General features: G+C 39.3%; 1 protein-coding gene across 6 annotated transcripts in view; it reads right to left on the reverse strand.

Moving 5' to 3' along the window:
* The window catches only part of fam113 (family with sequence similarity 113), a 22,345-nt gene extending 9,056 nt beyond the window's left edge, over window positions 1–13,289 (reverse strand). Inside the window, exons 1-10 of one of the 6 annotated variants that reach the window (XM_061912493.1) lie at window positions 13,057–13,289; window positions 12,391–12,469; window positions 12,165–12,244; window positions 11,304–11,536; window positions 10,409–10,559; window positions 10,074–10,311; window positions 9,940–9,996; window positions 9,386–9,517; window positions 5,466–5,597; window positions 1,525–2,036 (exon numbers count right to left, since the gene is read on the reverse strand). In XM_061912493.1, the coding sequence (XP_061768477.1) occupies window positions 2,011–2,036; window positions 5,466–5,597; window positions 9,386–9,517; window positions 9,940–9,996; window positions 10,074–10,311; window positions 10,409–10,559; window positions 11,304–11,536; window positions 12,165–12,244; window positions 12,391–12,469; window positions 13,057–13,059 (1,131 nt within the window). In that variant the 5' untranslated portion in view covers window positions 13,060–13,289 and the 3' untranslated portion in view covers window positions 1,525–2,010. Of the gene's footprint in view, window positions 1–1,524; window positions 2,037–3,176; window positions 3,717–5,052; window positions 5,390–5,465; window positions 5,598–9,010; window positions 9,313–9,385; window positions 9,518–9,939; window positions 9,997–10,073; window positions 10,312–10,408; window positions 10,560–11,303; window positions 11,537–12,164; window positions 12,245–12,390; window positions 12,470–12,564; window positions 12,612–13,056 lie in introns of those variants that run through there. The other 5 variants (XM_061912489.1, XM_061912490.1, XM_061912487.1 and 2 more) reach the window with 5 other exon arrangements.
* Between the last annotated feature and the right edge of the window lie 6,334 nt (window positions 13,290–19,623).

Below are 19,623 nucleotides of genomic sequence, written 5' to 3' on the forward strand. Positions count from 1 at the left end.
TGCCACCTTTCACAACTTCTTTGTCACGTGTTGCAGGCATCAAATTCTAAAGTTAATGATTTGCAAAAAAAAAATGTTTATCAGTTTGAACATCAAATATGTTTTCTTTGTAGCATATTCAACTGAATATGGGTTGAAAATGATTTGCAAATCATTGCATTCCGTTTATATTTACATCTAACACAATTTCCCAACTCATATGGAAACGGGGTTTGTAAATCAATTTCATTCCAAGCAATAAAACAATATTCTTGCATCAGACAAAAAACACCCACGAACGCTGGCTTACTCTAATAAAAATTCCATGTTTGTCTTACAGTTTAAAAAAGAGAAGAAAAAAAGTCTGGCTTCTGCTGGAAAACGTGTGCTCGCTTGAGCGCCCCCACTTCTACCAGTGTGGCGAGTCAGAGTACTGCTGAGGCATTGAACTGCAAGTTGACAATATATCGCCCCCCTACTGTGAAGCAGGGGTACTTGCTGCCTCATGGCCTGCCTCTTCCCCGTGGCAACAAGCACACGCCCCCTCGCACGCACACGCTCAATACACTTTATGTGTCGCCATGGATGGAGACACCACCTGCGTTTGCCTCACTTCTCGTCTGCCATGTTATTTTGATCCGGAAACATGGAATTTCCACGATTTCGACCATGAAAATTATGAAAATATAGAGGAACACACCAAAATCACATAAAAAGTATAGACCAAAAGAGAAATATTCAAACTTATTTTATTTTACTCCGGCTTCCTCCCACCTTCAAAGACATGCACCTGGGGATAGGTTGATTGGCAACACTAAATTGGCGCTAGTGTGTGAATGTATGTGTTGGCCCTGTGATGAGATGGCGACTTGTCCAGGGTGTACACAGCTTTCCGCCCGAATGCAGCTGAGATAGGCTCCAGCACACCCCGCGACTCCAAAAGGGACAAGCGGTAGGAAATGGATGGATGGATGGTACTTTGTTTTTGAACATCTTATGGCTAAGTCACCTGGTGGCCAGGTGAGTCACTGCCTCTCACTGGTTGGTAACAGTGAAGAAGGCGTGGCTGAAATAAATGTCTTTGAGCAAAACTAACAACTTGAGCCTGTATTAAGACCTGGGAGGGAGTAACATTATGATTATCGGTGGAGCCATTGTGGCTAGGTGCTTGAGTGGCGCTGTGGGGAAGAAGCCATTGACCTTTAAGTGCACACTGATTGCACTTAGGTGTGGCACCAGAGACTTATTGTTTTTTGACCGCAGGCTGACGGCAGTGTGAGTTTTGTGTTACGAGAATTTATGCTTTGTTTGAGAAGAAATTAAAATGTACTTTCCTATCAGGAAGTGGCGGCAACTGGAGCTCAGATGGTCGCTCCGCTTGGCGATCAAGAAGGACTAAATGCTCTTAAATTAGAGGATATTGCATGCAAGGTTGTGGACCAGGTATGGAGTCATGTTAAATGAAGTTGTTCTGAGACAGACTAGGGAAGGTTGTTCAAGGGATTCTCTTTGAACCCCACAAAAGGTCTATGGCGCTCATGGTCTTAATGGCCCCGACTGCCTACGACAGTCTTGTTGCGCTATCATTGCTACTATGAACAAGACGGCCGCAACCATGCAGGAAGGAGAGTATGACGCAGACAAACCCCAGGGAAAGGTATTTATGTCCTTAACTTTGTCTCACTGGTAAATCAGGATATCAGAATTACACATTAACCTGTAATAACTCTGACCTCAGAGTCCTCCCGTGGAAATGAGAGCAGCAATAGTCAGAGCTGAGATGACTGATGCTGAGGGACTTGGTGTTAAACTAGAAGACAGAGAAACGGTCATCAAGGAGTTTAAAAAGTCCCTCAAGATCAAGGTCTGTCAGTCAAACAGAATACAATTCACATTTGTGCAGAAGGTAAGAAAATAAAAACACATTTTAGGGAGAAGAGCTTAGTGAGGCCAATGTCCGTCTGAGCCTTCTGGAGAAAACGCTGGACACATCCACCAAGGACGCAGATGAACGTGTGGAGAAGATCCAAACTAAACTGGATAAGAACCTCGACTTGCTGAAAAAGAAAGAAAAGTGAGAAGAGATTTTTTTATTCCCTGTGCTATCCTGTGCCTGCTCACGCGCTCTCCTTTTCCACAAATGCAGAGAATTTGAGGAGACGATGGATGCTCTCCAAGCTAACATCGATCAGCTGAAAGCGGAGAAGGCTGAGCTGAAACAGCGCCTCAATAATCAATCAAAGATGACCATAGAAGGCCTGCGGGGCATGCCTGCTTCTGGAATTGCCTCTGTTGTTCAAGGACCAGCAGGGAGTAAGTGAATGACACTTGGTCATGGAAACTTAAAATGTAGATCTACAAACCCCGTTTCCATATGAGTTGGGAAATTGTGTTAGATGTAAATATAAACAGAATACAATGATTTGCAAATCATTTTCAATCCATATGGGACGGCGTGGCACAGTGGGAGAGTGACCGTGCACAACCTGAGGGTCCCTGGTTCAATCCCCACGTAGTACCAACCTCGTCACGTCCGTTGTGTCCTGAGCAAGACACTTTACCCTTGCTCCTGATGGGTGCTGGTTAGCGCCTTGAATGGCAGCTCCCTCCATCAGTGTGTGAATGGGTAAATGTGGAAGTAGTGTCAAAGCGTGAGTACCTTGAAGGTAGAAAAGCGCTATAAGAGTACAACCCATTTATAATTTATTTATTTGATATGCTACAAAGACAACCTATTGCAAATAATCATTAACTTTAGAATTTGATGCCTGCAACACATGACAAAGAAGTTGAGAAAAGTGGCATTAAATACTGATAAAGTTGAGAAATTCTCATCAAACACTTATTTGGAACATCCCACAGGTGTGCAGGCTAATTGGGAACAGGTGGGTGCCATGATTGGGTATAAAAACAGCTTCCATGAAATGCTAAGTAATTCACAAACAAGGATGGGGCGAGGGTCACCAATTTGTAAGCAAATCGTCAAACAGTTCTAGAACAACATTTCTCAACGAGCTATTGCAAGGAATTTAGGGATTTTACCATCTACGGTCCGTAAAATCATCAAAAGGTTCAGAGAATCTGGAGAAATCACAGCACGTAAGCAATGATATTACGGACCGATGATCCCTCAGGCGGTACCGCATCAAAACCAGACAGCAGTGTGTAAAAGATATCACCACATGGGCTCAGGAACACTTCATAAAACCACTTTTAGTAACTACAGTTGGTCGTTACATCTGTAAGTACAAGTTAAAACTCTGCGATGCAAAGCAAAACCCATTTATCAACAACACCAAGGAACACCACTGGTTTCGCTGGGCCCGAGCTCATCTAAGATGGACTGATGCAAAGTGGAAAGGTGTTCTGTGATCTGACGAGTCCACATTTCATTTCCAAGTTCAAAAGCCAGCATCTGTGATGAAATGGGGGTGTATTAGTGACCAAGGCATGGGTAACTTACACATCTGTGAAGGAACCATTAATGCTGAATGGTCCATACATGTTTTGGAGCAACATATGTTGTCATCCAAACAACGTTATCATGGACCCCCCTGCTTATTTCAGCAAGACAATGCCAAGCCACGTGTTACAACAGCGTGGTTTCGTAGTAAAAGAGTGCGGGTACTTTCCTGGCCAGCCTGCAGTCCAGACCTGTCTCCCATCGAAAATTTGTGGCGCAGTATGAAGCGTAAAATACGACAGCGGAGATCCCGGACTGTTGAACGACTGAAGCGCTACATAAAACAAGAATGAGAAAGAATTCCACTTTCAAAGCTTCAACAATTAGTTTAGTTAGTTCTCAAACGTTTGAGTGTTGTTGAAAGAAAAGTCGATGTAACACAGTGGTGAACATGCCCTTTCCTATCTACTTCGGCACGTGTTGCAGCCATGAAATTCTAAGTTAATTATTATTTTCCAAAAAAAAATTTATGAGTTTGAACATCAAATATATTGTCTTTGTAGTGCATTCAACTGAATATGGGTTGAAAAGGATTTGCAAATCATTGTATTCCGTTTATATTTACATATATATACAGTATATATATATTTTTTTTTTTTCATGAAAAAGGGACGTTTTTGTCATGAAAAGGGGAGGTTTTTGTGGTTGGTGCACTAATTGTAAGTCTATATTGTGTTTTTTATGTTGATTTAATAAAAAAAAAATAAAAACAATTTTTTTAACCTCGGCCCGGAGGTTGGGGACCACTGCTTTAAACCACAAATGTGTATAAGCGAGCCAGTAGTGTTTGAAAAATGTAACTTGAAACAAGTTGTAAACAGTTACTTTAATGTACACAGTTCTTTGTAACAAAGAAATAAACTAAACATGGGACACACTGTACACTAGCATGCATACACCACAACCCTGGAATGTTCTTCATCTTATGCACTATTTTTTAGGCCAAAGAAGAAAAGAATAGCGGAACAGTGTTTGTGGGCCGCATCGCCATTCCTTGCACTCGGGGACAAGAACAAAGCCACCGCCTGGTCCTGTCAAAGCAGCAGTTGCAAAAGGTGCACCGCCTCATCATTCCCCGAGGCAGCTTGAAACTCCTTTTTATTCTCATTCCTACTTTGATATTTTATAGAATTTACACAAAATTCTTTGATTTGGATTTCACTTGTCACAGAAACATATTTTTCACTATGTCACATACGAGGAAATGGGATAATTTGTCACATATACAGGAACATAACTACAATATGGTGCGAAAGATATTGGATTTCAGCAGTACAATTTAGATTTGCAGTTAATTTGCTAATGGAGAGCAAACAAGTAAATTATATTTTTAGTAATTTGGAAATGTTTGAAGATACTGAATTAGTTTTTTTTCCACTATTATGCTATATCATCAAAGTTATTAATGCATTGGAAATCTTCACTGTGTAGTGAATCTTTAGAATATAAGGGTTTCACTTTTTGAATTGAATTTCTGAAACAAAATGTGTGTATGTATAAAAATATAGTAATTAAAAACACACTCCACTTGAATGTTGTATGTATTAATTCCTATTATAGAAGAAACCACATGTTGAAACATCACTGTAAAGTAATCAGTTTTAAGTCAATTTTAGTTATGAAATCCAGGCAGGAGCTTTAATATAATTATAAACACAGTGACACAATCAAAATACAATAATAAATCAGTCAATAATGACAACTGCATTTAAAAACAATTAAGGCAACAAGCTGAAAATTTTGAATGACAACCCAAAACTAATCTAGTGCAGATGATCTAAAAGTAAACATCTTGGTAAAAGTATTCATTTGAGAACTGCTGACCGGGCCTGTGACTAGTGTATGGCATAAAGTAGTGCCTGCTGTGTCTGTTCTTCATCACGTAAGGGCGGGGCTTGTACCCATCTCCAAAATGTGTATTCGAAGGCATGGGGCGATGAGAACACTCTTCATAACATTACAAAAAAAATAACATTTGTTACTTTTGACCTACACTATTTCAGTTGGATAATACAAATCTTACCGTCTGGCAGTGAGTGTCGAGTAAAGTGAGATTGCTGGAATGGTCCATTTTCGTACCAGTATGGCATGGGGTTAAACTTGGAGTTCATGAAGGGTGCAGGATTACGATGGAAATTGTTTCTTGGGGGGCACACTGTGGAAGAAAATGTAAGTGACCATAAATATGTATAGCTATTACAGTAACCTACCCAAGCACACTATTGAAACATTTGGATAATGAGCCAGACACATTGAACGTTAACTTCCAAGGTGCGGCCTCTAGCAGCTCGCAGCTTGTATTGGCCTGTGTCACATTCTAAAACCCCAGCAAGTTCAAAGGACAAAAAGGTAACTGAATATAGTTTTGAATGTTGATACTGCACTATTAACACTAATAATATTTTACAACACAAACTATTGGATTTTCAATTCTGATCCCAAGCTAATGTACTGATGTAATTATTTTTTGTTGATATTAATAGGACAAGCAGTGAAAATTGCTGAATGGATTTTAAAAACATTGTTGGGTTGTAAAATAATCTTAACATGTGGCTTTTTTGAACGTGCATCCTACTTTCATGCCTCGGAACAGTATCATGGACTGGCAACTGATTAGCAACAGGAATGTTTGCTAAAAAAATAAAGCATTCGGCGTAAACTAAAAGAAAAATGGTGCAAAACTTTTTGCAATAGAGGGTGCTTACTTTCAAAAGTGTTGTAAGCATTATATCCTGCCCTCCTTTGTTTTTGAGCACATAAACTACACTCCATTTAACACACATTATCTTTTTTGGAGTGCAAATTGTTTGTTGCTTCTCTTGGAGATGCTTTTGTGTGTGCACAAGTACTGTGGGCGTGTATGTGTGTACGAGACAGCTGTGAGTGACCACCTGTATGACAGTCTTATTTCTCAGACGGACAAAAATTTTTTTTTAAATATTATTGTAGAAAATATATATTTTCAAAAAATTTATACCGTCATTTCCGAACTAAAAGCCGCTACTTTTCCCAACACATATACAAAGCTATTGCTAATTTATGGATTTGTCTCACACAATCAGCTATTTGGCATGTTCTACATCGACTAGGGCTGCATGATTATTTGAAATGGAATAGACATCGAGGTTTTATTTAGTGCGGTAAATAACCCAGGAGGCTGTGTATTTTTTTTCCGCCAATATCACTTGCATTTGCGTGACCGACATATACGCCAATCAAGTTATTGAGGTGCGTGTTTGTTCGTCTCCCGCTCCAAACAGGAAGAATGACATCTTACTTTGTGCATCGCTTTCAACACCTGAGCGTGTTTAACAGTGAAATTGACTGAACGGACGGACCACTCTTTTCAGTCAATCATAGTCTTTGTCTCAGCGTAGACTAGAGCAGGGTGCCGATGCCAACACATTCAATTCAGAGAACCTTGCGATTCGCCATTAAGAAGTTCTGCAAAGTAACAGATTAGGAGGGGAAAAAAAAGATTAAAAAGCCAAATGTCCCTTTTGTGGGATGGGCAATTTGAGCCCTTAAACAGACCCTGATATTGAACCTTGTCTTACACTCAATGTAACCTTGATATTGAATATCATAAAGTGCACTTGTTTTTCTGATTGGAAAAACAAGTGCATTTTATGATATTCAATATCAAGGTTACATTTTTGCACACAGAAATCAGTAGATTTTTTTTGTTGTTATTTATTTAGGATTACAAAGTTATTCATATTCCAATAACAATACAATGGTAAAACATGTGTTTACACTGTCTTCTTTTAAATGGTAACTTGTATTCTATATTATGATTACATTACATTATAAAACACTATCGATTATTTCTTCAGTTAAAGAGCATGGTGTAGACAAAACTTCGAGTGTCTGCATGAAGCCAAATATTTGAATAATTATTGCACATTGTTTGAATGTGTGGCACCCGAAGACAAGAATGTGAAGTCTAAAAGTAACATGTCTTTCGTCATTTTCAGTGTTGCGCATTTTTTGTATAAAATATAAAAATTGCAAATGGAATTGTAATTTTGGAGAGAAAAATCTCAATTATATGTTTTGTTAAAATTGTGCAAACCTAACACGCACCACAAAGAATGAACAAAATGCACACTACCAAAGCCAATGATTATCGACAAAAAAAAAACTATCGCACGAAACGGTAATCCATCACCCCTAACAGGCCCCCAAAGGCTGGAACGTACAAAGTTGTATCCCGTGTAAGCTTTTGTTAAATTTGGGAATGAACACAAAACTGTGTAAAAAAATGTTTCAATGTGTACACTTATATAGAAAATGTATGTACAAAACATAAATATTTCTTAAAATGTGGTGGGTGTGGCTTATAATTAGGTATGCTCTACAGCCCAGAATTGAGGGTTTGTTCTTTTAAACCACAAATGTGTATAAGCAAGCCAGTATTGTTCGAAAAATGTAACTTGAAACAAGTTGTAAACCGTTACTTTAATGTACACAGTTCTTTGTAACAAAGAAATAAACTAAACATGGGACACACTGTACACTAGCACAGTGGTCCCCAATCACCGGGCCGCTTGGTACTGGGCCGCAGAATAATTTTTTATTCATTTTTATTTAAAAAAAAAAAAAAATCTATATATATATATATTTTTAATTTAATCAACATAACAAACACAATATACACTTACAATTAGTGCACCAACCACAAAAACCTCCCTCTTTCATGACAAAAACATCCCTTTTTCATGACAAAGAAAAAAATAAATAAATAAATAAAAAGGACCCCCCCCGGGACAAATTATTAAGTCATTAAGCGTTGACCGGTCCGCGGGTACAAAAAGGTTGGGGACCACTGCACTAGCATGCATACACCACAACCCTGGCATGTTCTTCATCTTATGCACCATTTCTTAGGCCAAAGAAGAAAAGAATAGCGGAACAGTGTTTGTGGGCCGCATCGCCATTCGTTGCACTCGGGGACAAGAACAAAGCCACCGCCTGGTTCTGTCACAGCAGCAGTTGCAAAAGGTGCACCGCCTCATCATGGACTGAGGCAGATTGAAACTCCTTTTTATTCCCATTCCTACTTTGATATTTTATAGTATTTACACAACATTCTTTGATTTGGATTTCACTTGTCACAGAACATATTTTTCAGTATGTCACATAACAAGAAATGGGATAGTTTGTCACATATACAGGAACATATCAACTACAATATGGTGCGAAAGATATTTGATTTCAGCAGTTCAATTTAGATTTGCAGTTAATTTGCTAATGGAGGGCAAACCAGTAAATTATATTTTTACAAATTTGGAAATGTTTGAAGATACTGAATTTGTTTTTTTCCACTAGTATGCTATATCATCAAAATTAATAATGCATTGGAAATCTTCACTGAGTAGTGAATCTTTGAATGTAAGGGTTTCACTTTTTGAATTGAATTTCTGAAACAAAATGTGTGTATGTATAAAAATATAATAATTAAAAACACACTCCCTTCGAATGTTGTATGTATTAATTCCTCTAATAGAAGAAACCGCATGTTGAAACATCACTGTAAAGTCATCAGTTCTAAGTCAATTTTAGTTATAAACTCCAGGCAGTAATACATTCAAAATGCAATTATAATTCGGTCAATAATGACAACTGCATTTAAAAACAATTAAGGCAACAAGTTGAAAATTGTGAATGACAACTCAGAACTAATCTAGTGCAGATGATCTAAAAATAAACATCTTGGTAAAAGTATTGCTCAGAGAACTGCTGACCGGGCCTGTGACTAGTGTATGGCATAAAGTACTGCCTGCTGTGTCTGTTCTTCATCACGTAAGGGCGGGGCTTGTACCCATTTCCAAAATGTGTATTCGAAAGCATGGGGCGATGAAAATACTCTTCATAACATTAAAAAAAAGACATTTGTTACTTTTGACCTATACTAGTCTAGTTGGATAATACAAATCTTACCGTCTGGCAGTGAGTGTCGAGTAAAGTGAGATTGCTGGAATGGTCCATTTTCGTACCAGTATGGCATGGGGTTAAACTTGGAGTTCATGAAGGGTGCAGGATTACGATGGAAATTGTTTCTTGGGGGGCACACTGTGGAAGAAAATGTAAGTGACCATAAATATGTATAGCTATTATAGTAACCTATCCAAGCACACTATTGAGACATTTGGATAATAGGCCAGAAACATTGAATGTTAACTTCGAAGGTGCGGCCTCTAGCAGCCCGCAGCTTGTATTGGCCTGTGCCACATTCTAAAATCCCAGCAAGTTCAAAGGACAAAAAGGTAACTGAATATATTGTTTAATGTCGATACTGCACACTATTAACACTAATAATGTTTTACAACACAAACTATTGGATTTTCAATTCTGATCCCAAGCCAATGTACTGATGTAATTATTTTTTGTTGATATTAATAGGACAAGCAGTGAAAAATGCTGAATGGATTTTAAAAACATTGTTGGGTTGTATGATAATCTTAACATGTGTCTTTTTATAACGTGCATCCTACCTTCATGCCTGGGAACAGTATGATGGACTGGCAGCTGATTAGCAACAGGAATGTTCGCTAAAAAAATAAAGCACACGGCGTATACTTAACAGAAAAATGGTGCAAAACGTTTTGCAATAAGCTTTCCATGTCACCTTTTAAAGGTGGCAGTTCCACTCCCCAAGCATCTGCGACATGTTGTGTCAACAGGGTGGTTATCTGGCGGTGAGCCAGGGCATTCCAGTGGATACCGTCACGAGTGCGATGATGCAGGGAAAAGCGAAAGTGGAAGTGGAGATCCAGCACGTCCAATTTGTAGGCGTTGGCGAGGGTTTTGCTGTAAAAGTTGGCTTCAACCACATCGTGGCGTAGATGGGATGCTTTGTTCGAAATCTATGAGAATGATCAATCCAAAATAAATATTCATATCAATTCATTTATACAGATCAAACTGGTTGGCATTTTGAAGCCTCTAAAAAATTTACAATACCTCAGGAACCAGGAAGCCACCTTTGATCGTCTCTGCCAGGGGCATGGTGAGGTTCCATATTACCAAGCTTTCTTTTGGCAGGATCTCATTCAGCTCTTCAAAGAACTGATTGAGGTTCTCCTTGTAGTTCTCATTCCATTTTAAACAATGCCTAAATGGAGACTCACAACTTAAATACAAGCTGCAAGAGGAGTCACTTTTGAATGAACTGGAAAGTGACAACATAAGAACTTAACATCACTGAGCTTCTGACAAAACAACGCTGATCTCTCTAAGAATGCACGTGAGTTGAGGAAGAAAAGGAAAAATCAGTGCACTTGAAGCGCCAACTGTAAAATCTACATCAAAATAAACGGAGCACCGGAAGAAACCAGAGTCCTTGTCAAAGACATCAAGGAGCTGGACAAATACTCAAGCTGACATCTCGACAACAGGGAAACAAGAAAACTCACAAAGACTTGCAGCTGCTAAAGACAACAATTATAAAGTGTACAAGATCGTCAACATTTTTGGACAAGTATGTATATATTGCTTTCTATTTACTTAAGATCGATTTGTATTTTTTTCCCCAACACCTTCCTTTCTTTCACACAGGAAGTCAACTTAATGTAAAGATGTAAACGTATGAACTCATCAGTAAAAGATCTTGAGAATTGCGAGGATGAACCCAGTTCAGATACGAACTATATATATATATATATATATATATATATATATATATATATATATATATATATATATATATATATATATATATATACATACATACACACACACACACACACACACATAACCATATGTTGTTCCTTAAAATGTTAAATATATCTGAAACAAATAGCTATGATCTAAGACTTCCTGCACCCCGATTATTATCACCAATTAGCTATCCACTCACCTTGAAATGTCCCAAACACAGGAATTGACTACGACCAAATCTGGTTTCAAACCATGGCGGAAGTCTCTCAAGATGCTCTTCATGTAGTCTGAGAAGATGCGTGTCACAAAGTAGAACCGGACCAGGTGGTGTGTGGACTGATACTGCCGGACCTCTCGATAAGATGTGCCATTGTGCAATTTGCTCAGGCAACCACCTTCCACCAGGCAGTCCTGTTCAAAGCTCATCTCGCCCTGCACGGGAAAAGATGTGAGAAGTACGGTGGCTGACTGGTGCAAACATGCCTCAATGCCCAAACTCTTAAAAACACACAACAAATGCAATGGGAAAATGCTGCATGATAAAAAAAAAAAAAAGCGGCAAAAGAGAAAAAATGCAAGTTGATGGAAAGAAACAGAATTTTGCCAGGCTTACTGGGGAGCCAGACCTAATGGATGTCTGTATTGATCGAGAAATACACTAGTTGGCTAACTTTTAAAAAGGTGGAATGAAAAAGTATTGGATCATTGTAAAATGTTACGACCGCGTGTGTAGCAACTTTCTTGTCGGCAGCTTGCTAATTTCTACTTGATATCCCTTAGATCTGGCTCCTCTGGTAGCTTGGCAAACGTCCTTTTTATATATCATTAACTTGTATAATTTTTTAACGCGGTTGATTTCTGAGTTTGTGTGTGCATTTGGCATTTGTCTTTTCCATTTATATTTGACCTTGCATCATTCATGTAATTTTAGCGATATTTTACCTTGCACCCTTTAACTGTTACGTTTGTTTGATGGTATTCGGTTTGGGATCATTTCTGCCTCAGTCATCCCCCGTAGAGAAGAGGAGCCAGCAAAAAAACACAAATCACCATCGCTTACCTTTTTCTTGAGTTGTGAGTTGTTGAGGTATTTCTCCTGCTGTAAAAGCAGGACAATGTCTTTGTAGACGGACCGCTGAACTGGTGATACAAAGAGAAATCCACTGATTTAATGCTTTGCATTAAAAATTATGTTTTTTTCAAATGATATGTCAGCTTTTAAGTATTCTTAAAGCATAATAGTAACACACTAGTCAAGAAGAAATTTAAATAAAATAAATACTTACTAGAGCTTCCTAAAACCACTATAAACTTGTTGTGGAAGAGCTTGCTGAGATGATGGTGGCCCACGAGCTTCATTTGATCCTTTTAAAGAAACATTTACCTTAATGGCACACTCTCAATAAAAGCACAATCATTGCTACCATGAGTTTAAACTAGTTAGAATTAGCAATAATTACCTAATTAATTGCTATCATTTCAATGAAGTCACAGCATTGATGACTGGCATTCCCGAGAAAACACTATTACATTAAGCCAATTTAGACATTTGACTTTGCTGAATGTACTATCAAACTTTGACTCTGTGGAGCCGAATTATTAGTTACGTATTGCTTGGCGAGTTTAAAAGGCGCTGTCCACATCTTATGGCCGTATACGCTAAATTTGCTGGCAATATTGATTTTTTCTATCCTAGTTCTAATTGGCATAGCTTGATGATGTAAGGACCCTGTTTATCGCCCAAAATAGCCGACCTTCTGTTTAAACATGAGGTATTGAGACTTTTTTGAGCGTCCTTTTTTTGAAGATGGCGCGGTAAATGACTTTTGAGGTCTTAATGCTCGGAAGGTGGGAGAATAATACAAATGGTTCTAATTAGGCCTTCCATCGTCGCCGCTTGGTGCTAAGCTCGCTCAGCAGTAATTAGCATTACTGTTGCAGTAGATACTTACCATAGTGGAAATTAATAGACGTCTTCAATGCTGAAGCTAACTTTTACCTTAGTTACGAATTTTTGTATTATACAACCAAAACAGGAGTCTGATGTCGTCTATCAGCCACCGTCAGTGGGACTCTATTTAAAAGAAATGAAATGATTTTATAAATTACAATTGGCGGTTGAGCTCGTTCTGTCGTTTGAACAGCAGCAAGTGTTACCACGATTGGGCAAATGAATGAGGCGTTTGGGTAGACTCGGAATTTATAAACTTTATTTTGATTCCATTGGTACTCCATGTGTCACTAATAGTTGCAGATATTCTTAAGCCCCCCCGCCTCCTAAATCATTTGGTGTGATTATTTTTTGTTTGTTTGTTTTACAAAAACTCGCAGAACAATTCAATACAAATACAAGTGGAGGAGTTCAAGTACCTAGGAGTCTTGTTCACGAGTGGGGGAAGAGTGGATCGTGAGATCGACAGGTGGATCGGTGCGGTGTCTTCAGTAATGCGGACGTTGTATCGATCCGTTGTGGTGAAGAAGGAGTTGAGCCGGAAGGCAAAGCTCTCTATTTACCGGTCGATCTACGTTCCCATCCTCACCTATGGTCATGAGCTTTGGGTCATGACCGAAAGGATAAGATCACGGGTACAAGCGGCCGAAATGAGTTTCCTCCGCCGTGTGGCGGGGCTCTCCCTTAGAGATAGGGTGAGAAGCTCTGCCATCCGGGAGGAACTCAAAGTAAAGCCGCTGCTCCTCCACATCGAGAGGAGCCAGATGAGGTGGTTCGGGCATCTGGTCAGGATGCCACCCGAACGCCTCCCTAGGGATGTGTTTAGGGCACGTCCAGCTAGTAAGAGGCCACGGGGAAGACCCAGGACACGTTGGGAAGACTATGTCTCCCGGCTGGCCTCGGAACGCCTCGGGATCGTCCGGGAAGAGCTAGACGAAGTGGCTGGAGATAGGGAAGTCTGGGCTTCCCTGCTTAGGCTGCTGCCCCCGCGACCCGACCTCGGATAAGCGGAAGATGATGGATGGATGGATGGATGGTACTCCATGTGTCACTAATAGTTGCAGATATTCTTAAGCCCCCCCGCCTCCTAAATCATTTGGTGTGATTATTTTTTGTTTGTTTGTTTTACAAAAACTCGCAGAACAATTCAATACAAATATGCAGGGATATAAGTTTGTTAAATAATAAAATGCATAATCTTTTATTATTCATTGTGTAGCTGCTGACAGAAGCAACATGCATATTTGTTATATCATTTCCTAGTTGGTGAGAATGAATAAATACAATGTAAAATATAAGTTCATATTGTACACATAATGTAATTAATTATGTATTTCACTGGGTCAATTCACGCAATTCATGTTAACTTTATTTGTGTTACAAAACCCATGTAAATTGAAGGGGAATATATTTTTTGTTCCGATTTGGTGACATTGTTGGGACAATTAACATGTGAAGGAATTAAGGAAGCAGCATGAGACAAGTGTTTGCTCTCCAAGTCTCGTATTGAAAGGAAACTTTATTCCATTGGAGTTTATGAGGCCAATGAAGTATGATTATTTCTAATATGTATGTGAAATCAAAATGTTTTGTTTCTTGGATGTCAGATGTAAGTTCTGTTGGCTTATTCTATTAGTTCTAAAAAGGCATTATGTTTGGCAACGTTGGTTACAGTGATGTGTGGTGAACTAAACACCAGGTGAGGCATAAATACTTTTTTTTTCTTCTTCTTTTTTTTAATTAAAAATTAATATGTACAGCTCTTATGCTTGTTGATTTAGGTTGCACATTAGAACAACCGGAAAAAGAAAGGAGTCGTTAGCTTTCATGAATTAAATACTTGTTGGTCCCATTTGCATTTAACAAATTTAATCAAGTATTGTGAGTGTATCTTACTTTCTGTATTTGTATCTGAAGCAGCAATAGCTATCTCTCCAGTTCGGAGAGTGGCTATGCCATGAACCTGAGGGTTCCTGGCTCAATCCCCACCTTCTACCATCTTAGTCACGTCCGTTGTGTCCTTGAGCAAGACACTTCACCGTTGTGTCCTTGAGCAAGACACTTCACCCTTGCTCCTGATGGGACCTTGTTAGCGCCTTGCATGGCAGCTCCTGCCATCAGTGTGTGATTGGGGAATGTGGAAATAGTGTCAAAGCGCTTTGAGTTCCTTAAAAAGGTAGAAAAGCGCTGTACAAGTACAACCCATTTTCCATAAAAATATTCTTTGTATGATCACATTCAAAGTCCAGTTTAGAGAAGTATTTCATCTTGGATACAGTATATAATCCTCGATATTGGCAGACACATTCATTTAATTAAATTTAATTCCAAGCCACAAAACAATATTTTTACATCTGACAAAAACACCCACAAACCCTGGCTTACTCTAACAAAAATGCCATGTTTGTTATAAATACAGTTTAAAAAAGAAAAGAACAAAGGCTAGCTTCTGCTGGAGAGACATGTGTCTGCTAGCTTGAGCGCCCCCACTTCTCCCAGTTTGGCAACTCAGAGTACTGCAAAGGCATTGAACTGCAAGATCATATCACTCCCTACTGTGAGGCAGAGGTACTTGCTGCCTCATGGCCGGCCTCCTCCCTGTGCCAACAAGCACGCGCCCCCTCGCACACACTTGCTCATCACACTTAGTGTGGAGGCACCCCCTGTGTCTGCCTCACTTCTCGTATGCCGTGTTATTTTGATCCAGAAACACGGAATTTCCGCGATTTTGACCATGAAAATGATCAAAATATAGATGAACCACACCAAAATCTCATAAAAAGCATAGACCAAAATAGAAATATTCAAACTTATTTTATTTTCCACCGGCTTCCTACCACCTCCAAAGACATGCACTTGGGGATAGGTTGATTGGCAACGCTAAATTGGCCCTAGTGTGTGAATGTGAGTGTGAATGTTGTCTGTGTTGGCCCTGTGATGAAGTAGCGACTTGTCCAGGGTGTATCCCGCCTTCCGCGCGAATGCAGCTGAGATAGGCTTCAGCACCCCCAGCGACTCCAAAGGGGACAAGTGGTAGGAAATGGATGGATGGTACTTTGTTTTTGAACATCTCAAGGTTAAGTCACCTGGTGGCAAGGTGAGTCACTGCCTCACTGGTTGGTAACAGTGAAGAAGGCGTGGTTGAAATAAAGGTCATTGAGCAAAACGAACAACTTGAGCCTGTATTAAGACCTGGGAGGGAATAATATTATGATTATCGGTGGAGCCATTGTGCCTAGGTGCTTGAGTGGCGCTGCGGGGAAGAAGCCATTGACCTTTAAGTACGCACTGATTGCACTCAGGTGTGGCACACCAGAGTCTTGTTTTTTGACCGCAGGCTGACGGCAGTGTGAGTTTTGTGTTACAAGAATGTATGCTTTGTTTGAGAAGAAATTAAAATTTACCTTCGTACCTATTGGTCCAAGTTTGTTATTAAAAGAAAAGCCAGCCGAAACCTTGGAGTGCATTAACTATATTGAGTCTCCATAATTCAAGTAAAAAAACACTTCTCTGTTGAGTTATGCATGAGAAGAAGGATTTGCCATAATGTCACGGTTCGGTTGTAAGCAACTAAGGACAAAAACGGGAGGGCAGCGGGATGTAAGCCAGGTGAGCGGCGTGGCGAGGCCAGGCGGAGGACCTGGGGACGGCCACGGCAGCTGGTATACTGCAGGCGCATTGGGAATAGTCTACGGGGAGTGGTGAACGAGTGGCGGAAATCGCATCGGAGCCGGTGTAGATGACGGAGGACGTGGATGAGTCGAGCTGCAGATCGTCAAGCAAGTCGGGATTGGAGACTCCGGTGAACGAGTAAAGTTTATTACAGGCCACAAAGGTAAACTGAGTCAACTCCAAAAGAAATAAGGGCATGGACAGTAAAAAAGGGTGCACAAAAGAAAAAAATGAGCGTTTAAATAATGTTTTGGTGTCAAGACAAGACTGTAAAAGTCGACTATTAATGCTGAAAAACTATTGGTGTGTTTTTGAAAAATGTATGGGGTTTGTGCTTTGGTGTTAAATAAAGCAAGACAGTTAAGGTAGACTATGTTGAAAAACTAATGGTGCGTTTGAAAAATGTTGGGTTTTTGTGTGACATAAAATTATTTAAAATGAAAATCAAGTGGCCTAGTGTTACCTGTGGGCATTGAATTTGACATCTGGTTTAAATACCTTAAATTTCCATTGCAGTAACAACAGGAAACTAACAATATTGCTTTTCAACAATTTCGATTTCTTCAGTGTTTGCTGTGTAATTCTAATACAGTGACAAGTAATACGCAAAACAATCTTCCCATGCAACAATTCTGAACCAAACCGGTTGTGCACAGACAACATATTTGGGTGGACATCCAGCCTCTGTTTTCCAGGCATGAACGTTTATTTCCACCAGAACTTCTTCTGTTTAAGTCAACTCTGTAGTGCTGTGCAAATTTGTTTACACTGCTATCTGTGCAACATTTCCCTGTTTGAAAATTGCCTGCTAGCTTTGCCTGCAACAACACTGTTCTAACGTGTTTGGGTCATCTTGTGCTTACTAAAGATAACCGAAGTTGTCTTACACTTGCAACAATATAGATGTATTCAGTGTTTGTGTGATTCTAATACAATGCCAAAAAGTTGTGAGCCAAACATTTTCACAAGAACCTCCTGGGGTCTAAGCCCCCCCTTGTTCTTCAAACCTGGTGACACCCCTGGCTTCAGAAAAGCATTAATATTCACGTCGGTAAATTCTTGTTTTACCAAATACATAGGCTACTGTAGATAATTTTGACAACGTATTAGTACATCTTAAATGTAGTAGTTCTAGTGACTAGTCTCTAAACCAGGGGTGCTCAAAGTGGGGTATTGTGGGCCAGATTAGCCCGCTAAAGTCGATTTATTTGGCCCACCAAAAGGGTGAAATTTATTATTCACGTTTAAGTTATTTGTGTTTAAAATTAGGGTCTCCTGATCCAATATTGATATAGGAAATTAATGTGATAATAGCAAAAACAAGTATTGGGTGATATCAGTTTGCATGTAGAATCTGATGCAAGCACTCCTGCAGCACGCTTTCTTGTCCAGTTAACATCTAACAAATGTCTTCAAATAAGCACACAAAATTGGTCTTTTCTTGTAGGTGAAGTTCATTACAAAATGTAAACATATTAGGCTGTAGTCCAGTAAGCGCTAGCAGCTAAGCACACAATATAGCACATAAGCTTGACAGGTGTAAAAGGGTGAACAATATTGCAGTCTAAAACATCACATTTGTCAATACAAACCTATAGTTGCATATTGCTTACACAAAAAGTTTCCAAGGGATATTAAAAAGTATCCAGATCAGTTGACTTACTGAAACATAAGCTTAACTTCATGAAATAATGTGGCCATTAGGTATCACCTAAAACAATTACCCTTCCACTTCAATTTAAGACACCATGAGTCCATTCCAGATGGTTAATAAGTAGGTTAGTGGTGTTCATACCAACCATTGTTCTGTTTAACTCATTTCATCTGACCAAACCTTTTCCAAATTTTCCACACTACAAAATAAAAGTACTGTGTGTATGATTCCTGCAATATAAAGTAGTAATCAGACAATACCCAAGGCTTCAATTGATAATTTCATTGTTAACGTATTGAAAGTGAAAAAGTTGTATCGGGACACCCTTGATTAAAATCGCTGACATTGGCCTGCAGTATATTGGCACACATTCACTTTGGTTTTTGGAGGCAAAAAGTTTAGGAACTCCTGCTCAAAAATTTAAATTAGCGAATCAAGTAACCATTTTTGATTTAACAATAGAGTGCATCGGCTTAAAGTGCTTTACTGTCACAAACACATGTCACAAAAAGTAAGGGACATTGAGCTTTCGGGTGAGATTCCAGGATGAATCTAAAATCCTAGATGGCTCCGAGTCTAGGGATCTTAGGAGAACGAAACATAAAAGTGCATAAACTAAATGGTGTAAATTAAGACGCCAAAGCCAAGAACTGAAAACAAAACTAGTGTTATTGAAAAGTAACAATGGCGTGGGCGGGGGGGATTACAACAAGACAACACAAGCCTAGCTTGGGAATACAGGTGCAGTCAGAGAAATGAACAAAACATACCAAAAGACACATCTGAAAAAGAAAGGTAAGCTTACTAACTAAAGCTATTTAATTAGCATAAACCAACAACCTACCTACCTACTCTAGCCTAAAGAGGGGGTCCATAACCTACAAGGGTGACAGCCACCACTAAGCTTGGTCTCTCTATACACAAACAAATCCTACGTGTATATAGTGTATAGCGACCTCTGTCTAACCTTTCCCAAGACTGGGCTGCAGATACTTACAAAAAGTTGAAAGGTAAACAAAAATGGAGATAAAATAACAGGTGGCACAAGTTAAGCAAAGAGCTTAACAAAAATTATTACAAAACAAAGTAGCATCTATCAAAGCTCCACACAGCCTGCCAGAAAAAGAATCCACCTGATCCAGTGGTGAGAAGGTGGTTTTAAACAATCTGGGAGGATGAATGGTGGACAGGGATTGGCTGGCTGATTAATAGGCGAGTGAAATGAGGAGCAGCTGGGAACAG

This window comes from Nerophis ophidion, linkage group LG10 (assembly GCF_033978795.1).
Source record: "Nerophis ophidion isolate RoL-2023_Sa linkage group LG10, RoL_Noph_v1.0, whole genome shotgun sequence".
Lineage (NCBI taxonomy): Eukaryota > Metazoa > Chordata > Actinopteri > Syngnathiformes > Syngnathidae > Nerophis > Nerophis ophidion.